Below are 23,662 nucleotides of genomic sequence, written 5' to 3'. Positions count from 1 at the left end.
GCTGTGAACCAGACACTGAAGGAATTCAGGTGTGAGTATAGAATAATGATAGAAGGTAGCCAAAGTTACACAAAATGGTAAGCAGAATGTCCAGGGCACAGGATAAGGCAAACAACACAAACAATGACCATCAAGATGCATGATGAGGGGCAGGAATAAATAGAAAGGGAAGCAGTCGCAGGTGATCCAACAGAGGAATAGGATTAACTCCTTGCAGGGGAGGAGAAATTGTCTAAATTAATTTCTGGTGACACAGAGGTCCTGCAGGCCTGATATAATATAAGGACAGAGTCCTAACACCTTCTATAAAAGACATGCAATACATTACAGATAAATATTAGTCATGTCTGTCACTTAGTTACATAGTAGGTTTAAAATCTTAAGAGGGAAACAATGACTTCATGACCCAAAATATAACAATTCAATAAATTCCCTAGAGCAATAATCCCCAAAATGGCCTCTAATAATTATAGCTATAGATACAATTTCTTGTAAGAAATCCATCCAATACATTTCTAAACTCTGGTAGTGAATTTGCGATCACCACCTTTTTTGTTAGAGAATTCCTTAACCCCCCTTACAGTAAAGAATCCCTTCCCATGCTCATGGCAAATCCATCCTTGCGATGAAAAGTTCATAAGATAAATGTGAATATATTTATACATCTTAATTAGGTCTCCTCTAAGTTGTCTTTTTTCCATAGTGCTCAATGCGGTTGTATAATCAATACTCAAGAGGTCCTAGTTTCCTTTCAATTATTGGTAATGAGTGTGATTAAACACTGAAATGGACACTTTCTCTAAAAGGTTATACAGAGGGAGTCCTATTGGATTTTTATGTTGTAAACAACCAATTACGATGCAAAAGAATAAGTAGGTTTTACTGTCAAAAGTCTGCATACACTAACAGCTTATTTCAAACAGAAGTTAGAATACGGAAGGAAGTTGAACCAACATTTCTGTTAAAACTACAAAACCACACATTAGATAAGACCGCTTTAAAGGACATGTTCACTTTCAAATATGTGGTGTATTTTTAATTAACATTATATATTGTCTATGAACAGAGCTGGGATAATAACGATCAATTCATTCTGCTATGTGGTGTGGTTGGTGTAGGAGTGAGAACACTTAAGGAAAGTTCAACTGGTAACATATGCGGACGAGTTGACGTTTCCACTGAACAGTCGTGAAAGTTCTCTGGATTTCTATCTCACAAAACATATTGTCAAGTGAAATGTAATTTATGCCATCTGCACACAGTTTTAGTGTTGGGAAGTGCTGCTGGCCACCTAAAACCTTACCCTGGGCGCTTACTAACACTAGGGGGCTTATTTAATAACATGGTGCAGTGCACAAATATCCTGTAACCCATAGCAACTATCAGAGTCTAGGTGTAATCTTATGTATACAGTCTCAAAACAGATCATATGTGCTACATCCTCTGGTTGCTAATATTCATCCATCTTTTTGACAGACAACTGATGTTATGGCAAAGGTTGCAGTTACTTCAGGTGTTATTGTGGGGAACCTGGAGCTCAGCAGGTAAATAATAAGAGATAATAAGAACAGGCAAATGTTATTATGTGTTGGGTGGGGGATATATTCTTGGAATTGTAAAAGTGTGGTGCTTGTCTCTAAAATATAAACTATGTTGGTAATGTGAAACAGCTGTTATAAGGTTAGCATGGTTTCTCATCTATATTCTTATAAAGATGTATTTGCAGCCTCAGATATTGTTCTCACTTCATGCTAGCTTAAATCTCTTTTCAATTGTTACACCGTGAACAGGAAGCCAGCAAATCCAGCAAGGAGATCCATTAGCTGGAGGCTAGACTGTGAGGTAAATTTATCAAACCTCCTAAAAAGAAAAAGCAGAAGTGTTGCCCATAGCAGCCAATAATATTTTAGCTAACATTTATCTCGTACATTCTAGAAAATGATAGCTATAATCTGATTGGTTGCTATGGGCAACACCTCCACTTTTCTTTATTAGAAGGTTTGATAAATCTACCCCTGTGTCTTAGGCTAGTGAAACAAGTGTGCTCATGTCACTAAACTATGGTAAACTAGCGCTCACACTCTGTATTTGCCTGCACATTGAGTTCCTGACACACTAGCACTGAGATGCTTTATGGTGCAAGTGTGCCTGGTATTTACGCAAATAGTTTTGGATTCATGACACTAATCACTAGGAATACATCCCAACGTTTGAAAATAAAATATTGGGATAAAATATGCTCAACCAAAACCATGATTCACCCAGCCAAACTCTATTTACCAAAAATTTGCACCTTCATTGCTGCTAGGCTCCAATCATGTCTGAGTCCAAAAATTAGGGCTGTTTAACAACAAACATGACTATTTATTATTATCTTTTATTTATAACGTGGCACCAAAGGTCCACAGTGCCGTACATGGCATAAAATACAGAAGAAATGGCGATAAGGTGGACCTGCCAAAGAAGGGCTGCAACTGAATGTGTAAACTAAGAGAATTTGAGACAATTTGCCACTCATTTTGGGTATCTGTAAACTGTATGGAATTCATTTAAAAGCAACAAAGTTTCTCTCTACAAAAGTCTAAATTAGAATTGTCTTTCATAGTTAGAGATTCCAGCTTATAGTGACACCTTTCTTGGCATTATCGACTATTACCAAATAAGCCAGACATCTGTGGTGAAGTTCCTCAGCTAATTTGCCGTCACACAGGGAAAGTGAGAAGAAACATATCCACCATGGAAAAATTAGGATAAATGAGACAGAAAGAGATAGAGAGACAGGAAAGGAGACAGGGAAAGGGACAGAGACAACCTGAATAAATAAAGGAGAAAATGACAGAGAAGGTAGAAAATTGCAATACTAGACAGAGATTCAGTTGTACTGCATTTATTGTACCATCTTCCCAGGCACCCTTGTCCCTCTCTCCTAACAAATAGCCCTCACGCCAGGTATCCTGTCCGCTGCTTCCCTCTGCACTACCCTTGTTCTCTCACCACTTCCTTTCCCTCCTCCCCGTGCACCACCTTCTCTCTCCCCTAATACCCTCATCAATGACACTATCCCCTCTGGTATCATGCCCCCTAACATCATTTCCTCTGGGACACTCGCCTGTTGCATCCCGTCTCTCCTATTCCCTCATAACCTCTCCCCTGGGATCATGTCCCCAGACATTTTCCCGCTTTCTGGGACTCCTCTCCTCTGGCACTCTCTCCTCTCTCCCTGAAATACTCTCGTCTTCTGTCCTCCCTCACTTGTTTAATAATAAAGACTATATAAACACCAAATTATCTGGAGTGTTTAATTGTATATGGTATATTTATTTCTTTAACACAAAAACATCAATTGTATGCATGTAAAAAGACCTTCAGGAATAATATACACAGAATTCCCCCAAAAAATAAATGCTGAAGAATCGTAAACCCTATAGTGTATACTCATATAAACATGTTCCAGGAGTTTGAGCATGGAATGAGAAGAGCTTGATTTTTTTTCAGCCTCAGACTGCAGAATAAAAATGCAAACATTGACTGGCAACCTTATGCCAATCAGATGTGCTAGAAAAACAGATACTGATTTTTCCATAAATGCTTGTCCTGCATTTGTTTCTTATAACTAAGAATACATTCATGTATGTAAAAAAAATCTTCCCTTGATTAATGTCTACTATATTGAACTCCGTATGATGCCAGCTCAGCTGGATTTCTGTAATTCTTTTACTTTTCTAGGATAAAGATTGATCTCAAACACTCCGATGTGGGACCTTTCTCCGTGAGTACTTATCACTTATAAAATCAAACTGTAATTGAAAATCACACACACAGTTTTATGAAACTGTATTTATTGTTATTATACTTGAATAGTAAGTTGGGTATAGTGTGTTCTGTGGAGTTTTGGTTTTGGTCCCATCCCTACAAGGTACTCATGAGTGGAGGTGGTTAAGTTGGATATGTTATTTGTGTTTAGCTTATTCTTGTTGCTCTGCTGCTTGTGGGCAAATTATTATAGTTGAAAGCTCTGATGTCTAATAACCCTAATGTGGTTTATAGCTTTTTTGCTAATTAGCCTAATGCATGCAGTTCCTGATTGTGGTCATTAGATGGAGTGCTCTGAATAGAGTAGTTATGTGCTATAGTTCTTATGCTGTCACAGCTTGGCCTCTTTATAGCATTATGATGTTAGAGGTGTATTGATGGTACTGGCTCTTTGTTTGGCAATACAGTCTTTTTTTATTATTGTGTTTGTTCCCAACAGTAAGTTACTGCAGATAATGCTGGAGTGGCTCTCTGTAGTTTACTATAGAAACTTGCAGTGCACCCCACTGCAGGAAACTTGCCAAAAGCTTACAAGGCGCACTTGGCCATTAAACATCACAAACTATGGAGTATATTTATTGAACTGCCGGTTTGAAAAAGTGGAGAAAAATTGGTTGTCTATAGCAACCAATCAGATTATAGTTATCATTTATTTAGTACATTCTACAAAATGACAGCTAGAATTTTATTGGTTGCTATAGGCTCCACTTTTTCAAACCCGCAGTTTAGTAAATATACTCCTATATATCCATGAACACTTGTCGAATATATGTTAGGATGCATATGTAGGGTTTTTGTCATTATGTGAAACTACAGAAAGAATAATGGAAAAGCTTATTTTCATATTTTTCTCATTGTATCCTATATAATAAAACTATATCTATTCTAACTGGCTACAATAATATATAAAATATATAAAAGGAGTTTGTGTGGAATAACTAAAAAAAATCTGTACAATTAAATTGATGCATTGTGAAATGTGAATTCTGGTTTGGATAAGAAGGAACAAAAACCATATGGTCTTGAAGTGCATAAAATATTGTGATGGATAGAGCTGGAGTCCATTTTGTGTCATTGTTTTAATTAAAATAATTTTCTTTTATCATCTCCACTGCTTATTTGTAACTTCATTTTCTTCTTTTAAAACATTTCCCTATCACTTCTATATTCCTGACACATTTTGGGAATCACTTATTCTTGATAGCTAATTGGATAATTATATTACAGGTGGGGATCATAGATTATGCTGTGAACTATTACATCTCACACATCTTGCTTCCTAAAGTGAATGGTATGTAAACAAAATCAGTGTAAGTAGACTTTGATTTCATGAAAAGGTTTATTTGTTGTTTTATGTAGATTCTGGTAAAACCTATGTCATTGGATAACGGGGAAAGACAGGGGTGAAGTTTAGAGACAAAATAGTCTGTTCATGAAGTAAATCTTGATGAGTAATTTAAAGTAGAACAGGAAAGATGTTAAGGGCTGAACAAGCGGACTTGTACACTAAGACATACATTATTTCTGAATGTAAAGTAGCTTAATCTAAATATTCAGTATTGCTGCTACACTACTGAAAATGCTGCAAATGGGCTGTCCACTTCAGGTCGAACTTCCCTTTTTAGCTATTTGAACATGTGCTTCCTAAATCAAGTCAGTTTGAGTCTCTACATATGGATCCAAATGGTTGCTTGATAATTCTTTCCGGACTGCAATTTGCAAGCATGACTAGAAGTTAGTTTGTAGCTCTAGAGGACTGGAAGCTGCAGGACATGTCTTTCAGAAATGAAATCTGACTTCTACAGTAGCTTAGCAAATGGCTCCGTCTGGTTATAATTAGCATAAAAAGATGGGGCGGCCAAGAGACAGACATGGGACCACAGTCACTAAAGAGCAAAAAGAGAAGCATTATATGTATGTTTTATCTAAGGATCAACATATTGTGGTTGCTGGATCAGTGTGTCTGTGTACTCCTTCTACAGTAAAGCTACATCATAGATACAATAGCTAGTTGGCTGATATGACAGGATGGACCGTCTATGCCACCCTGTTTGTTGTTGCTGGTAACAAGCTGGGCTTACTTTGCCACTGTTCCCTTTCATTACTCTGAATATGCCGCTCCTGTCGCAGTAGGAGGAGCCTGCTGCCACCACTGAACTCCTTTATGGCATCCAGAACCACGTTCCTTCTGGGTAACTGTCGCTGCTAGTGTACTCCTGTGCTGGTACACCTAGACTGATACCCCTGACCGCTTACCATGGATCAGGATGCTGTGGATGGATCCCCCTTGGCCTATCACACTGGCCAGAATGGCTGGGTAGCGAGAAGAGCGGTCGTACTAGGAGCTGGGACCAAACTTCAGAAAAGCCGGAGGACGGATTAGATTTAGGGTCTAATCTGTAGGTCACATGAATACAGCAATAGTGAAGAAGTTGTCAAACAGGGTCTTGAAGCAGAGTGATGTTTATTTAGCTCAAGTGTCCTGACAAGTACAGTACCACTGATTAAAGGTATCAGTGGTCAGGTCAGATGGAACATCAGAATGATACATTTCAGTGTAAAAGGGCTCTCTTTGTATACAGTTTTAGAGACTAGTCTTGGCAGGGGATAAGCCGGCCCCCTGATCAGAGAAGGTTTCGCACAGACTGCAATATTTCATTCAAACATTAACATCAGGATGTACTCTATTCCTGCATCTAACACAATTTAACTTCCACATCAAACTGATTTTCTCAGATTTCCATAAGATCTCAGGATGTTCTTAGATTTTAAATGCAATTTATACTTAATAAAACTTACACTTCTGTGATATCCTACATCACATGATGTTTACAATATTCAGACAGGTTCTAACACCCTAAACAAAAGCCACTCAGGAATTCACAGTAACGACCTCCTGTGGTGTGTTCAAGTGTTGGTCACTCAAATTGAATAGACTTAATTTGCCTAAATGAGGACATCCTCTAGAAACTACACACAGACTGCCTAAAATAAAAGCTTATCAAAAAAACATATACTACAGATATGAGTGCATTTCCTCTAGCAAAGTTAAAATAAATGAGTTTCCTCCCTTGTCTCAGAAATAAAGATTTCACTTACCAAAATATACACAATATCAAAAATAAGTGCATTTGCAATTATATAAATAGGTGCCCTGCGCTATTTCTTTTAAATAGATTTAAGTTACTTATAAGTGATCCAGTCACAGCTGAGAAGTAAATAATCACACCAAGAGATATGGACAGATTTGGAGGCCGATGCCCTTAATTTAAGTCTTCGCTAGTCTCTATAAATAAAGAAATTCTAATTGTCCGCTCAAGGATATGATTATTCACTTGTTGACTCTGATTTGTAACAATGATTATTAATTAAATGTGTTGTTAATGCTACTAAGCGCTTCTTCATTTTGGACCTGAAAGTTCAAATTACACAGACATCTTTTCTCATTCAACCAGAAATCCTAAAGAAAGGTTACCCACTGCCTCTGCCGGATCACATGCAACTCTCCAATGTTGTTCTAAAGCTATATGAGGTTAGTTAATAATCTTTTATTCTCTATAGGGAACGTCAATAGCAGTTGTTTGCACTGATTATCCTTCAAGAAATATGGAATTCAAGCTTTAGTATGAATTTAATTGTGTAGATGGATTTTATTTTGCAGAGATACGTAACACACTGAACAATTAATCTTTATAATGCTCAATTTAAAAAAATTCCATTTACCATATGTAATAAACCCTACTAAGCTTCATTGTGTTTCCTAATGCTGTAGCATGTAATCCTCATTAAAGGCAGCATTATTCACAGAGCAGGCCCTAAAACAGCAAATAATTTTAAAAAATGTTACCATATTTATGGTTTTATATACTACATACAATTGTTTGCAGCTCTTTATACAGATTTATTTAGAAAAGGATTCCCTGCCTGTGATAGGATGGACCTCCTATGCCACCCTGTCATGTTGCCGGGGGACAGCTGGGCCTGCCTCGCCACCGTCACCTTTCTTGTTCCAAAACGCACCTCTTTAAATGCAATATGGGGCACTCTACTGCCACCACTAGGCTACTTCACCGGCACCTTGAACCCCTACCTTTGGGGTACACAACCGCTGCTAGAGCACACCCTTTCTGGGCACTAGGGCATGACCTTTTCCTGCAGATCAGTGTTGCTGTGGATGGTTCTCCCTGGCCCCTCACAATGGCCAGAGTGACAGGGTACGGGCAGAGCATTGTAATTAGATGCTGGGTCCAAAACCTCAGAATAGTCGGATAACGGATTAGAGTGGACCAATCTGTAGTTCACAGGAATTACAGCAGGTACATAGGCGTCAAAGCATGATCTTTAAACAGAGATGTTTATTGCTCAGAAAAGCTCTTTATAAGGATCGTTACACACTAGTTAGATGTACTAATGATCATCCAAAAGTACAGATATACTTTACATGGTCAACAGAGCTCTTTTTATTCAGTTTAAAGCACATAACCTGGTATGTTCCCCAACATGCCAAAGGGTGGGATTCCCAACGTGCCCTACGTCTCCTGAAGTCACTTGAATCCATAAAATGCAGAACACTGGACTCTGCCCCACTGCAATATTAAATTTGCTATCTTGTTTGGTGACTGCAGGGAAACAATGTAGAACATCCAAAGCCACAAAGACCTGATACTGGGATTTCAACTGGGATCTCCAGCAAATACCTTAGTGTCAGTCACTGTTACATGATCAGCATTCTTAACTGCTGAGCTACTGCTTTATAGAATGTTTTGTATTGTACTTTAGACATTTTCAATGAAATCAGGGGCATAATTCGCAATCAGCGGTTCCCACAACAAAAATATTTTTTGGGAGGGGACAGGCTGCAGCAACTCTCTCTGGAGGTCTCAAGTCTGCTCAAACTGGGATCAACTGCATATGCGCCGGCCCCTGCAAATTCTCAGAAGATTAGACCTCAGGCCCCGGAAGCCATTGCCACGGCAGCCATTACTCCCCTGGATATACCCTAGAATGAGAAAAGGACACTACAGTACATTATAAACCGACATTGTTAGATTATGAAAACTTATATGGCAGTGTCATAAATTAAAATTAAGACTTCTTATACAGTATATCTAAGATATAAAAATTGCTTTCTGGAGGGTTAGGTTTTTACTCTATTATATCAATTTAAGTTTCTGGTTTCATAATGTTGCAGTAAAATTTCTTTTTGTTTCTAGCACTACTTCCTCTTGGGAGCAGATGTCCAATATGAAGAAATCTTGGGCAATTGAAAGCAAATGTTTGCCAAAGTGGTTCACAAGTAAAAAAAGAAGTAGCCTTCTATAAATATGTTTAATCATTCTTACAACTTCTGCTGTCTGGACGGCAACACTTTGGAGAGAAAGAGAATATTCCAGAATGGAATATTGCAGCCAGTGCTTGTGTATTGTTACTTAATGGTGCCTGCAGAGCAAATGTTATATCTTTATTATTGCATGTTATATACAGTAAACCCATACTTGCCTCCCGGATTCGCCAAAATTCACAGCATTGAATGGCAGGGTGGGGCTTAATTGCATTATTAAGCCCCTCCCCCGCTATTCAATGCTGTGAATTTTGGCATTTTATAGTGGGGGCGGGGCTATGGTGACTTCACGGACGTCACCACGCCCCCTCCTACCCCCTGTCACATGACAGGAGGTAGGAGAGGGCTTCTCCCCAGGGTTCTCGTGGGGTAGAAGTTTTGAAAATTGGCATGTATGAGTAAACCTTGATGTAGAATGCTTCATACCTGGAGGCAGAAGTCTTGAACCCACAAGCCTTAGGAAAACAAAAAGTGTTAGAGGAGGTGTTGTGGCCATTCAGCCGGGTGCTGTATGTATCAAACATACCTCCTCTAATATACTAAAAATGTATTCCTGCCGCTCAAGTACTCAAACATTCTGCATCCAGGCTACCAGCATACAGCAGATATGTGGTAATGACTCCATTTTACTAGCACACAGGATTGAGGATTAAGAGTCCTAAATTTGACAGCTCCGCTAAGAAATAAGACATGCAATAAAACCAAATGAATATTTCATAAACAGCTATCCATTGGAATTCAAATTTAAAGAAAACCAAGACAATCATTACTGGATGTAAACATCACATGATTAGTGTCATGAACATGCTCCCAGCTGCCGTGACTTTGGGGTGTTTGCTATATAAGGTCACACACGGTTTCAGCCCGCAGTCTCTCCCTACCTATTACACAGGTTATAGACCTATGGAATCGCCCCCACACAGTGCTCTCACACCCCCAGACACTTCAAGGTTCAGCCACCGCCTATTGAATGTGGGCAATAGGACCCCAATATACTGTCCCACAATGGCACGCAGGCTTCCAGCTATTCACAGACTAGCAAGACTCACACCAGCACACAAAGGGTTACCTCTTCACACCTCCAGACTGTTACATAAATGTACATACAAGCACACACAGCTTGTTAATCAGATGTATCAACAAATCACACACTGGCCTTCCAAGGGTTAACTTGGTCGAGCAATCTCTTCTAATAGGCTAATGAATTTGTTAAGAGCATTAAGGACAGAACTATTACATTTTCGATTTAATATACAAAAAGCACAATGCTTACAGAGAATAAAAAAAAAAACAGTTAGATAAAGATTTGACATACAAATAAAAAATGTCAAACAGATATAAAAACAAAAGGGATAACAGTACAGAGCATAACTTACTTATAATCTGTATGCCTGGGGGTAGGCAGGAAAGATGGACAGTCCTTCAATTAGATTGATTCCCCAAGAAACTTACGCTTGTCCTTCCCAACACAGGTTTTTTAAGCAAAATGAAATGGGATGGTCTTCACAGGGGCAGTGTTTAATGCTAATAGGGGGCAGGGATGTCCCCTGGGTGTCACCTAAGGCCTGTTCAAAACTATTCCTAAGTGTTCACTTGTCTTATCTTTTCACAGATATATCCCAGCGACATAACTCCCCCTTCAAAAAACCAGTCATAATCTCCCATACATTTAAATACCAAACATGAGGGAATTATGACAATGTGACATACCTTTTCCAAAGATATGTGATTGTAGCTGTTAACGGATACCACCCGTACCTGTCATTCACAACCCTGGTGTGATTTCTCCTCCTCAGTATGTAGTAGCACCCGGATCCCCCAAAATATGAACTATGAAGGATTTTCCTTTGGCAGCTAATATTTCTATATACCCGTATAGGCTTTCACATGCTGCCTACCAGGATCTCCAGCTGTGATCGGCCCCACAAAGTCTATTCAAGTGTCTAAGACCGTAAGTAAAATATCTTTGAAGCTGCTAGAGGTGGCATGGTTATCTTCTCACACTGGGATGTGCAAAGCCATCAAACACATTTACATCAGAAACTCTGTCTTTAAATTTTACATTTCAAGCTTATCAATGGATTCATTTGATATAACATATTTACACTGCAGTTATGAATTATACTTTATAAATAATTCCTAGCTCTCTATGTTCACAACAATTGGCTTTCTTCCTATTCTTGGCCCCCCTCTTCAGCTAGGTATGCCCGGCTCAGGGGTGGAGCAATGCCTCTCTGGGTCTCATAGCAAACTTTGGGTGTGGACCGGGCCATGGCATTCTTGCCTCCTCAATGACCTCAATAGAGCAGTCAGATGCATACGCTGCTCAGAATAGGTCTCCATTCAGCTTTTTCTCTCATCTCAACTCTCATGGTTAAGTTAAGACATAGGTGTGAGACTAAACTGGTCAACACTTTGAGGGAAACACAGGAAAGTTGAAATGAAAGAAGGGGGCATGAATTAAGCATGATTTTGAAGTGACATTTTTACTATTCCCTCCATGTGTATTCCAGTCTGATCATCAAATCCACAAAAGTAGGTGCAGATTTTATTTTACAGGGCCGTTCTAAAAACTGGACTGTCTATGTAGGTGTTAGATGAACAAATATGTGCACTAGAAATGCTATTTACACTAGCACATATTCTTCACAAAAACACAAGGAAAATACAAAACAGCGATGTTTCAATTTCAATATCCAAATCTGATGACTGTAGAGTTTAAACTGGAGATGACTGAAAATCATTTCAAAGAGGTGTAAAGTTTCAATGATATAACCTACGAGTGACACTTTTGTTTTGCCATTGCATGGAATTCCATTCCACGCTGTGGGCCTGAGTCATTAAGGAAAGCAAGACAAACAAAGGAGTAAATTGTGTCCCGGACAAACCATGTGACAATGCAAGGGGTGCAAATTAGTTTATTATTTTGCACATAAGCTAAATACTGGCTGTTTTTCATGTAGCACACAAATACTTAATAGCTTTGTTTTTACACTGACATTTAAAGTTGATCTAGGACTTGTCCTACCCCAACTATAAATCAGTCCCCACATTTTAAATTTATCTCCCCCTCCAGGGGGCCTTACAGGCCCTACAATTTTCTTTTTTATAAACACATTTTTTCTTTTATTTTTGTGTTTTTTTATATGCATATAATTGTTTGTATTTTTCAATGTGTCTGCAGACCTTGTTTTTATTTAGCTTTTGCAAATATCATTGCTTATACATGTGTTTGTCTTTATAAATTTACTCATTTATCCTTTACATCTCTGTCTCTGCATTACTATTTTACACTAGCGCCGGGGACTGTTGTTATATATTAATCTGTGGTTATTTGGAGAGATTTAGGGATCACCTCTCCTTGTTCCCCATTTGGCAGCTTATTCATTTAGGGTGAGCGCTGGTATATCTATCTATTACTCTTTGCTCTCCTAATGACTTAGGCCCTGTCTGTGTAAATTTGTTTTAGTGGAAATTATAGTCTTTCAATAGCTGTGTGGTGTGATTGTGGTAGGACTGGAACATGTAGGTCCAAATTAAGCTGCCAAAATGTGCTAATTCGCAGTCAAATGCGGAAGAAGATAAAATATTCTACAAAACAGTTTTGAAAAGGTTTCCCTATTTTACACCTAAACAAAAACAACAATAAAGTTATAATGCAATGCTCCTTCCAATGAAAAAAAGACACCAGCAAACCGTTTAATAAAACATATTAATTATATTTAAAATAGTTTGATAGATCAGCACTGTTCCCATAGCAGTACCAGCAATATATATTTACTGTTAGAGATGAGCAATTTACCATATCCTGCATTTGGTCTTTTGTACATTTCACCAGCAGATCTGTCCTTAAATGTACCCACCTTTACTCCAACCACCCCACACCACACAGAATAAACATCTGTTTTTTATATTATAGGAAGAATTATATTTACATGGGTTCTTTTTAACTATCATCATCATCATCATCATCAGTTATTTATATAGCGCCAACATATTCCGTAGCGCTTTACAATTGGGGACAAACGTAATAAACTAATAAACAAACTGGGTAAAACAGACAAAGAGGTGAGAAGGCCCTGCTCGCAAGCTTACAATCTATGGGACAATGGGAGATTGACACATGAGGTTAAGTATACATTTTGCATCTTGGCCCAGCCAGACTGCAAAGGTAGGGTGATTCATAAGCTAAATGATCCTGTCACACAATAATGTTGGTCCGGGGGTAGTTGTCTTGTGTGAAATTGTGTAACAGGCTAAAGGTAGTGAGGTTAAGATGGTGGTTGAGGAATATTATACGCTTGTCTGAATAGGTAGGTTTTCAGAGAACGCTTGAAAGTTTGTAGAACAGAGGAGAGTCTTATTGTGCGAGGGAGAGAGTTCCATAGAGTGGGTGCAGCCCGAAAAAAGTCCTGTAACCGGGAATGGGAGGATGTAATGAGGGTGGATGAGAGACGCAGATCTTTTGCAGAACGGAGTTGCCGAGTTGGGAGATATTTTGAGACAAGAGAGGAGATGTATGTTGGTGCAGCTTTGTTGATGGCCTTGTAGGTTAGTAAAAGTATTTTATATTGGATTCGGTAGAAGACAGGCAGCCAGTGTAGAGACATACAGAGTGATTCAACAGAGGAATAGCTATTTGCAAGGAAAATCAGTCTTGCCGAAGCATGCAAAATAGATTTTAGGGGTTTGAGTCTGTTTTTGGGAAGACCAGTAAGGAGGGAATTGCAATAGTCAATGCGGGAGATGATTAGTGCATGAATTAAGGTTTTAGCAGTGTCTTGTGTGAGATATGTGCGGATTCTGGAAATGTTCTTTAGATGTATGTAACATGATTTAGATATAGAGTCAATGTGGGGAACAAAGGATAGGCGTGAATCAAGGATTACACCTAGGCAGCGAGCTTGTGGGGTGGGATTTATGGTCATGTTATCAACAGAGATAGAAATGTCAGGTATGCTCTTGTTGGCGGGTGGGAATATTATTAACTCTGTTTTAGAAAGATTAAGTTTGAGTTGACGAGAGGACATCCAAGATGAAATGGCAGAAAGACAGTCAGTTACACGGGACAACACAGATGTCGAGATATCAGGAGAGGATAGATAGATTTGGGTATCATCCGCATAGAGATGATACTGAAAGCCAAAGGAACTTATTAGATTTCCAAGAGAAGCGGTATAGATAGAGAACAGCAGAGGACCTAGCACCGAGCCTTGTGGTACTCCAACTGATAGGGGAAGCGGAGCAGATGTGGCTCCAGAGAAATTAACAGTGAAAGAGCGATTAGAGAGGTAAGATGAGAACCAGGATAGAACTGTGTCTTGAAGACCTAGGGATTGCAGCGTTTGTATGAGAAGAGAGTGGTCAACTGTGTCAAATGCAGCCGAGAGATCAAGGAGAATTAGGAGAGAGTAATGGCGTTCAGTCTTAGCAGTGATCAGATCATTAACAACCTTGGTCAGCGCAGTCTCTGTGGAGTGTTGAGAACGAAAGCCTGACTGAAGAGGATCCAACAGGTTGTTTGCGGAAAGAAAGCGTGTGAGGCGAGTGTAGGCAAGTCTCTCTAGAAGCTTGGAGGGGCAAGGGAGCTGAGAGATGGGACGGTAATTTGAGAGAGAGTTTGGGTCGGAGTTTTGTTTTTTTAGAATAGGAGTAATCACTGCATGCTTGTATAGTGATGGAAAGATGCCAGTAGAGAGTGAGAGATTACAGATTTGAGTTAGAGGTGAAATGAGCACAGAAGACAGGGATCTACCAATTTGCGAGGGAATAGGATCAAGAGGACAGGAGGTAGAGTAGGAAGATAAGAAGAGCGTAGAAATTTCCTCTTCATTTGTGGGGTCAAATGAAGAGAGGGTGTCAGAGGGTAGTGGGAAGGAAATGAGCTGATGGCTTGTTGAGGAAGAGGATACCATTTCTAGTCTGATCTTATCAATCTTGTCCTTGAAGTAGGTAGCAAGATCCTGAGCACTGATAGTAGATGGAGGGTTCGGGGTGGGAGGATTGAGAAGATGATTAAATGTATTGAAAAGGCGTTTGGGGTTAGAAGCCTGAGCATAGATAAGAGATTGAAAGTATGTTTGTTTTGCAGTGTCCAGAGCATTTCGATAGGAGTGGTAGACAGAAGTATATGTGAAGAAGTCATTAGAGCTTCGAGATTTACGCCAGTGACGTTCTGCTTTACGGGACAGTTTTTGAAGATTTCGTGTTGCTTTGGTGTGCCACGGTTGACATCGAAGTCGACGTGTAGTATGAAGTGTCGCTGGAGCCACTTGATCAAGGGCCGTTGCTAAGGTTAGGTGAAAATGAGGTACTGCCATCTCAGGGGATGAGAATGTAGAGATAGGGGAGAGAAGGTGTTGGAGAGAGGTGGAAAATTGTTGAAGATTAATAGAATTCAGATTTCTACGAGTATGAGGAGGCTTGGTTGAGTTAGACAGTAGAGAGGTTAGAGCAGTGGGGGTGAGAGTGTAGCTGATAAGGTGATGATCCGAGAGGGGGAAGGGTGTATTAATAAAGTTAGAAACTGAGCATAGTCTAGAGAAAACAAGATCAAGGCAGTGGCCATCCTTATGAGTAGATGATTCAATCCACTGGGAGAGGTCAAGTGAGGATGTTAGAGAGAGTAGTTTGGAAGCAGCTTTGGAAGGTGGGTTATCAATGGGGATGTTGAAGTCACCCATGATGATGGTGGGGATGTCTGAAGATAAGAAGTGAGGGAGCCATGCAGAGAAATCCTCAATAAATTGTTGGTGTGCTCCAGGGGGACGATAGATCACCGCAACACGTAGGGAGAATGGATTAAAAATGCGAATAGCATGTACTTCAAAAGATGTGAACGTGAGTGATGGGACATTTGGTAGAACTGTGTATGTGCACTGTGGGGAGAGAAGTAGTCCAACCCCACCTCCTTGTCTGCCTTCAGGTCTGGAGGTGTGGGTGAGATGGAGGCCACCATGTGAAAGTGCTGCAGGTGAGGCAGTGTCTGATTGCATGAGCCATGTTTCTGTTATTGCCAGAAGGTTGAGGTTTTTTGAGAGGAAGAGATCATGAACGGAGGTAAGTTTGTTACAAACAGATCGTGCATTCCAAAGGGCACATTTAAAGGACTTGGGAAGAGAGGGTAGACAGGTGATGTGTTTGAGGTTTGCTATAGAACGGTAGTGTTCTGATGTATGTGTGTGTGAGGAGTGTGGGGGACCTGGATTAGGTGATATATCACCAGCTAATAGAAGCAGAGTGAGCGAAAGATAGGCAAGGGGATTGTAAGATGTGTGGCCTTTTATTTTCTGGCGACAGGTGGAGGCTGTACTTGTTAGAGATAATAAATAGGACAACAGTTCATGGGTGTTAAATAGAGGTGAGTGGAGTAATGCAGGTGCAATATGAACAAATTTGTGTGTTGGTGGGGGGGTGAAAGATGACACAGTCCTAAAGATCATGCCATGAAATGAGACTAAGAAAAGCAATTTGTGAAACATTGTGAAAAAAGGGGTAAAAGCAAAAAGCAAGGATATTTTAAGAATTACCTCTTAGCAGTATTCCATATAAATAGACAAGTAGTGCTGAAATAGGCTGTGGCAGATGTTGCTTATTGCTGGGAGTAAAAGCAAGTCAAATGTAGTCCAATGTTTGTCCAACTGTGTTGTCTAACTGTGCATTTTCGTCCACTTTGTGAGAAAATCCCACTTAGTGCAGAAATCACACACGTCTAACCCCACATACGTCTCCCTATTGTATTTATATGCTGAAAAAATTGTGGGATGGCTGAGCAGTTTGCTGTATCTTGGGAGTTTGGATTTGGCATGTTGTGGATCAGGTCAATAGATTTTTGGGAGGAGTTGAGGATGACCCAGCTGGCATCATACATATTGGCACCAATGACAAACTTAGAGAAACACAGACAGTCCTAAAATTAGCGTAAAGCAAGGACTTTCAAGAAGAATTTTCTTTAAAACTACCACAAAATGCAAATTTGTAGCTACAATGAAAAGTGCCATGCCACAGATAAGGCAAGTCTTTCAAAATCTTCAGAATGAAATATGAAGTCATTATTGCATTCACATCAGATGCGTACAATTCTCAAGCAGAGAGAGAAAGGTATCCTTATGTAGATAAGTTCAAGCTTTGATTCCTCTTCACAACATCTGTTATACAGTGTAATGATATTTACTTTTATTCAGTTTCCAAATGTGGTAAAAGAATAAGTTTCTAATTCACGTTGGCTACCTTGAGATAAAAAAATCAACATACCGTATATACTCGTGTATAAGCCGAGTTTTTCAGCATACTTTTGTATGCTGAAAAAGGGCACTCGGCTTATACACGGGTGAACTTACCTGGTGTCCGGTCCCTGGCTGTCAACTTCTGCATATGCGTTCCAACAACAGGAAGTTCGGCATTTGGAACGCAAACTTGCGTTCCAAATGCCGAACTTCCTGTTGTTGGAACGCATATGCGTTCCACTGCCGGGTAGGTAACAAAAAATCTCACCCTATGTCCGCTTCCACCTGTAGTCAGGAATAGCGGCATCTTTTGGACACTGCCTTCTCCATTCATCTGTCTTGATCTCAGCAGCGGCAGCTCACTATACTGATGTTCCCTCCCGGCGGCTGACAGGTAAGCAGACGTAGGTTTGGAGACACTAGATATTGCTATCATAGAACAACTGTATGCTGCTAAGATATTCTATAAAAACGCATCATATGCACAGTATGCATTGAAAGCCTGTCTGTCTCTCTCTCTCTCTCTCTCTCTCTCTCTCTCTCTCTCTCTCTCTCTCTTTATTTAAGTTAGTTTGTACCCAATGATTTCATAATCATTTATGAATGTTCCTTGTCATCTAGCTAGAAATGATTTCATAGATTGAACCTATCATTTTCATTTAGGTTTTTAATTTAGCGCTCTTTTCCACCCTAGGCTTATACTCGAGTCAATAAGTTTTCCCAGTTTTATGTAGTAAAATTAGGTGCCTCGGCTTATATTCGGGTCGACTTATACTCGAGTATATACGGTACATTAACATTTTTTTTTTTTTTTAAATTGTTTATTTTCATTGCGAGTGAGCAAGAATTATAACAAACTTGACCAAAAGAATGATCCATTAGGAAGAGATACTGTCAGTACATAACATTTGTAACACATGGACCATCAATAGCTCGTAACATTGGCGTAACTCACTACGCAAAAGTTTTAAATTGGCAATAGAACACAGACTTAGAAAGAAAAAACACTCCCCAAAGGAAGGGGAGACAAAGACTGACAGCAAGAAAGGAAAGGGGAAATAGGGGGGAGGGGGGAGCAGAAGACACATAGGGAAGGTGGAGAGAGGGGAGGGGAGCTAACAAGCGCAGACAAGTAAAGAACAAACTATCTTAAAATCTTCTGAATTTTTAAATTCAATCCAGGAAAACCATGTGGCTAAGAATTCTGTGGATTTGTCATTGGCTGAAAGGATAATATCTTCCATGGACATATAATAGTCAATTCTATTGAACCAGTCCATAATCAGGGGGGGTGTTCGGGATTTCCAGCGAGTAGGTAGAACTGCCCTGGCCGCGTTGTTGAGGTGTTTCAGTAGAGATTTTTTATATTTTGAGGATTGAATAGGGGAGTATGAAAGTAGCCAGAAGCCAGGATCCTTGGGAACCTCGTGTCCCACAATAGTACTGGATAATCTAATGACCTCGTTCCAGAATGGGGTAATGAGTGGACATTCCCACCAAATATGGAATAAAGAACCCAGGGAGCGGGAGCATCTCCAGCAAGAAGAAGATAACTGGGGATTAAATTTATGTAACAGAGTAGGGCATCTGTACCACCTGGTCAAGAGCTTATAGTGAGTTTCTATTACTGAGATGCTTAGTGAACAGGAGTGTGTATTTGTGAAAATTTTTTGCCAGGATGCCGAGGTTATATGTGGCGCTAGGTCCCGTTCCCATAATCTGACAAAAGGAGGCGGGGAACTGAACTGGTCCTCCAACAAAATTTTGTAAATTTCAGAGATAATATGGACTGGAGCAGATTTGGATAAGCATAAGTTTTCGAATGGAGTTGGAGGTCTGTTAAGAGTTCCGGTTCCTTTAATAGAATTAATGTAATGGAAGATTTGAACATATTTCCAATGTTCAGAGGAGGGAAGCGAGAAAGCTGACTGTAGGTCCGCAAAAGAGAGGGGTCTACCATTCGTCACCAGCTGGCCGAGGCCCTTGATTCCCGCCCGAGACCACCTTCTGAAGTCAGAACCCGATTGGCCCGGTGGGAAGTCTGGATTGAACACGAAGGGGGTGATAGGTGAAGGAAAAGTTGAGATGCTTTTTCCAAAACGGATTTTCTTCCAAACTTTTAAGGTTGGGCCGATGGTTGGGTGAAGGATTCTGGGTATCTTAGATAACCAAGGTACCACATTTAGCGGAGTTGTGTTAAATTCATTTTCAATAACCACCCATTGTTTGAGGTCACCCCCTCTGGTCCAGTCCACTATCCTGCTAAGGAAAACTGCCTGAAGATAACCCTGGAGCATTGGCAATTGCGCCCCTCCTTGATGCTTCCGCCTATAAAGAAGAGCATGCTTAAATCGGGGTCTCCTACCTCCCCAGACAAAGTCGCGTATCAGACGCTGGAGACTATCAAGGAATCTCTGAGGGATTATGATCGGAAGTGCTTGCATCAGGTAGAGTACTTTGGGAAGAACATTCATTTTTATGATGTTCATTTTGCCAAACCATGAGAATTTGGAGGACGACCAGGTTGCCGAGTCTTTTTTAATTTTATTTATGAGAGGGGGGAAATTCAGATGGAATAGCTGGTCATTGGACCTTGCGAAAGAAACCCCAAGATAACAAAAATGTGAAGGCTGCCATTTAAATGGGAATGCTGATTTGAGGCCCTTTATTGATTGCTCTGGGGCTGAGATGTTAAGAGCATTCGACTTAGAGAAATTTATTTTGAAGTTGGAGAGAGTACCAAATTTAGAGAATTCTAACATCAGGTTAGGTAATGATGTAATGGGGTTTGTGATGATCGCAAGCAAGTCATCTGCAAATAGGGCCAATCGGTAGTTTTCTTTACCAATCTGCAGACCCGTGATGTTTGGGTTAGATCGAATCGCCCTGGCCAGGGCTTCCATACAGAGTACAAATATCAGAGGGGATAATGGGCAACCTTGACGAGTGCCGTTATAGATGGTAAAGGAGTCAGATAAAATGCCGTTTGCTCTAACTTTAGCGGAAGGGAATTTGTACAGGGCTAAAATTTTATGTAAACAAGAGGGGCCAAGTCCCATATGGAGAAGTACCCCCTTCATGAAGCCCCAGTCCACTCTATGGAATGCCTTCTCAGCGTCGGTTGACAAGAGAATTGTGGGCAGGTTAACAGAAGAGGCGTAATGTATTAGATTAATAATTTTAGTAGTATTCTCTTTTGCTTCTCTGCCTGGTACAAATCCTACTTGATCGTTTGTAATTAATTCCGGGAGGAGATTCTTTAACCTGTTTGAAAGAATCTTCGCATAAAGTTTAATGTCTACGTTTAGAAGGGAGATTGGGCGGTAGCTAGGGCATAGAGCTGGGTCTTTACCCTCTTTAGGGATAACTGTAATATGCGCTTCCAGCGACTGTGGTGAAAAACCTTTTGTGTCCGACACTTCATTGAAAGCATCTAGCAGAATGGGACATAGCTTATCCAAAAATGTTTTGTAATATGATATGGAGAACCCATTAGGGCCATGACTTTTTCCAAGGGGGGAAGATTTTATAGCTCCCCTTAGTTCTGTAAGAGAAAAGGGAGAGTCTAAAAGATCTTTTGCCTCTTGGGATATTTTTGGAAAATCAATACCCAGAAGATAATCTCCTATAGCTTCCTCAGCCCGGGCATTATCGTTATCAGATACCTGGGATCTAATGTGATATAGCTTTGCATAATAGGAACGGAAGGCTTCAGCAATGGATTTATCTGTGTGCCTAGTGGTGCCTCCAGAGTCTTGTATGCTATGTATGTAGGAGCGGTTACGTTGGGCTCGAAGGGCTCTAGCAAAAAAGCGGCTCGGCTTATCCCCCCATTGATAAAATTTGTTTCTACAGCACCGCCAGGCCTTTTTCATGCGGTCATTTAGTAGAGAATTTAAAGTTGACCGCTTATTGTGGAGTTCTACCAAGGTCTCAGGGGACAAAGTATTTTTGTGTTTAGTTTCTAAATCCCTGATATCTGACAAGAGTGCTTTGCGAACCTCGTCCTTCTGCTTCTTGAGAAATGAGCCTAATTGAATACACTTCCCCCTCAAAACACATTTGTGAGCTTCCCAGACTGACAACTTGGACGTCTCTCCATTATCGTTAATATCCAAATACTCCCCGATAGCATCATTCAATTGTGATCTACAGTATGGGTCCTGCATCAGCAATTCGTTGAGTCTCCAAGACCACTGTCTGGGGGGAGGAGAAACCAATTTGATAGACAAATATATCGGGGCATGGTCAGAGTCCGTTATTTGTCCTATCCAGGAGTCGACTACCAGGTCTAGACTTCTGTGGTCTATAAATAGATAATCTATGCGAGAGTAAGAGGAGTGAGGGTATGAGAAAAAGGTGTAATCTCTATCTGCAGGATGAAATATTCTCCACGCGTCGGCCAGCTGGTGATCGTGAAACTCCCTCCTAACCTTACGGGCATCTCGAAGAGAGGTCCTAGGAGCACCAGACGAGGAGTCAATTTGGGGGAGAAAGGACCAATTCAGATCCCCGCCTAGGACAACCACACCTTCTAAATGGTCTTCAATCTTTGTCAGAATTTTGGTAAAGAACGCAACCTGGGAAGTATTGGGAGCGTATATATTTACTAGAGAAAATTGTTGGTCAAAGATCTTTACTTTAACGAGCAGGACTCTACCTTCTACTATCTCCGTAGTGGATATATCGGAGAGGCGTAGGTGTTTCGCAAAAAGAATTGCGACACCTCTAGATTTGGATAACGAGTAATTGCTAAAAAAAAACTGTGGGGTAGTAGTGGTTGGCGAGTGTGGGGGCATGGCTTTTTTTAAAGTGGGTTTCCTGGACAAATGCGACATCTACTTTATCTATATGTAATGTGTGCAAAAGGCGTGAAGGTTTCTGGGGTATATTCAGACCTCTAACATTAGTAGAAATAAATTTCAACTTATCCATTGAAGAGGAGGTCGGCAGTCGAGATCCCGATTATGACATCTGGAAATCCGGGTATAAACCATGAGGAAGGATTCGCTCCAGCAAATTTGTAGACACTAGAGAAGCTCCCGGAGGGGGGAAGGAAGGGGGAGCACAAAGGGGAGGGGGAGAAGAGCAAGAGAGAAAGAAAACAGAATACATACAAAAAACATATCATTAATAATCGAAACATAGAAGAAGACATTGTAAACAACCGTCACACAGACCAGGGGACAACAAGACCCCTGGACAAATCTAACAGGACGGAAAAATCAAGGGTTAGCAGGGGACGTCAGGAGTCTACCGACCAGAAATGAGAAATGAGACTATATTTGTAATTATGGGTTAATATCAAGATATCAAAATAAACTCAAGGGGGATGTATATGGAATGGCTCGCCTGGGATAACCCCGGTTCAGACCATTCAGATTTCAATAGTATTATTGGTACTAGTGTAAATAATTGTAACTAAGATCAATGGGGAGAGAGAGATTAACAGAAATCTTAATATTGAACATTGCTAATAATAGAGAAGCAACTGACAACCTATGTGGGAGGTATGCAACTATACAATCCTAGTCAGGATCAATGATCCAAGACTGGGACAAGTAGTGGTGGTAAATAGACAAGGTAACTAAAACAAACACAACTTCGATGTCAAGTCCCACTCCGAGAACCAACTGGAACCATTGGGCGAGATCTTCTGTTATTCCTTGAGACCTTCTGCCAGCCTCCTCCATTGGAGGCAGGGAGGGGGACTTGCGCCATCCCTAGATTGTCCCAATCAGGAATCTGGATTTTAGGCAGATTCAGGTTTTCACAGAAAGATCCAACATCCGAGTGGCTATGGAGGGTCACCGTTTTCCCATCGTGGTTGACCTGGATACTCAACGGGAATCCCCATCGGAACCGGATGGAGCATTGTTTAAGTTCATCAGTAAGGGGTTTTAAAGCCCGTCTTTGTTGCAATGTATACCAGGACAAGTCCTGAAATATTTGAATTTCGTGACCGTTGAAGTCTATACTAGACACACCTTTTGCTTTCCTGAGGATAGCTTCTTTGACTGAAAAGTAGTGCAACCTGCAGATGATATCACGTGGGTTGTCAACCTGAGAACTCTTAGGGTGTAACGCTCTGTGAGCTCTATCAAAGATAATTTGATTATCTGGGTCTGCTTCCAAAAGCTCATTAAATATTTTGGTGAGAGCATCCGTAATCCCAAGAGGGGGGATATCTTCTGGGACACCTCTTATTCTCAAATTGTTGCGACGGCCTCTATTGTCGAGGTCGTCTAATCTTCTACGAAATTCACCGAATTGTTGAGTGACC

The 23,662-nt window shown here is 40.4% G+C and overlaps 2 protein-coding genes and 1 long non-coding RNA gene across 3 annotated transcripts in view; 2 read left to right on the top strand and 1 right to left on the bottom strand.

The window, feature by feature from the left end:
* BPIFB1 (BPI fold containing family B member 1) overlaps positions 1–12,418 on the top strand; it is a 79,545-nt gene extending 67,127 nt beyond the window's left edge. Inside the window, exons 12-16 of the mRNA XM_075177662.1 lie at positions 1,477–1,544; positions 3,727–3,769; positions 5,041–5,104; positions 7,269–7,345; positions 9,027–12,418. Of these exons, the coding sequence (XP_075033763.1) occupies positions 1,477–1,544; positions 3,727–3,769; positions 5,041–5,104; positions 7,269–7,345; positions 9,027–9,080 (306 nt within the window). The 3' untranslated portion in view covers positions 9,081–12,418. The remainder of the gene's footprint in view (positions 1–1,476; positions 1,545–3,726; positions 3,770–5,040; positions 5,105–7,268; positions 7,346–9,026) is intronic.
* LOC142094976 (uncharacterized) overlaps positions 1–23,662 on the top strand; it is a 218,906-nt gene that overhangs the window by 126,712 nt on the left and 68,532 nt on the right. The gene's annotated exons all lie outside the window — the stretch shown is intronic.
* LOC142094975 (uncharacterized) overlaps positions 8,762–23,662 on the bottom strand; it is a 38,649-nt gene continuing 23,748 nt past the window's right edge. The window contains exon 4 of the long non-coding RNA XR_012677727.1: positions 8,762–8,812. This is a non-coding gene — a long non-coding RNA (uncharacterized LOC142094975). The remainder of the gene's footprint in view (positions 8,813–23,662) is intronic.

The sequence above is a fragment of the Mixophyes fleayi genome, chromosome 6, assembly GCF_038048845.1.
Source record: "Mixophyes fleayi isolate aMixFle1 chromosome 6, aMixFle1.hap1, whole genome shotgun sequence".
Lineage (NCBI taxonomy): Eukaryota > Metazoa > Chordata > Amphibia > Anura > Limnodynastidae > Mixophyes > Mixophyes fleayi.
Note: the sequence above shows the minus strand (reverse complement) of the source record. Positions and strands in the feature narration are given on the sequence as shown.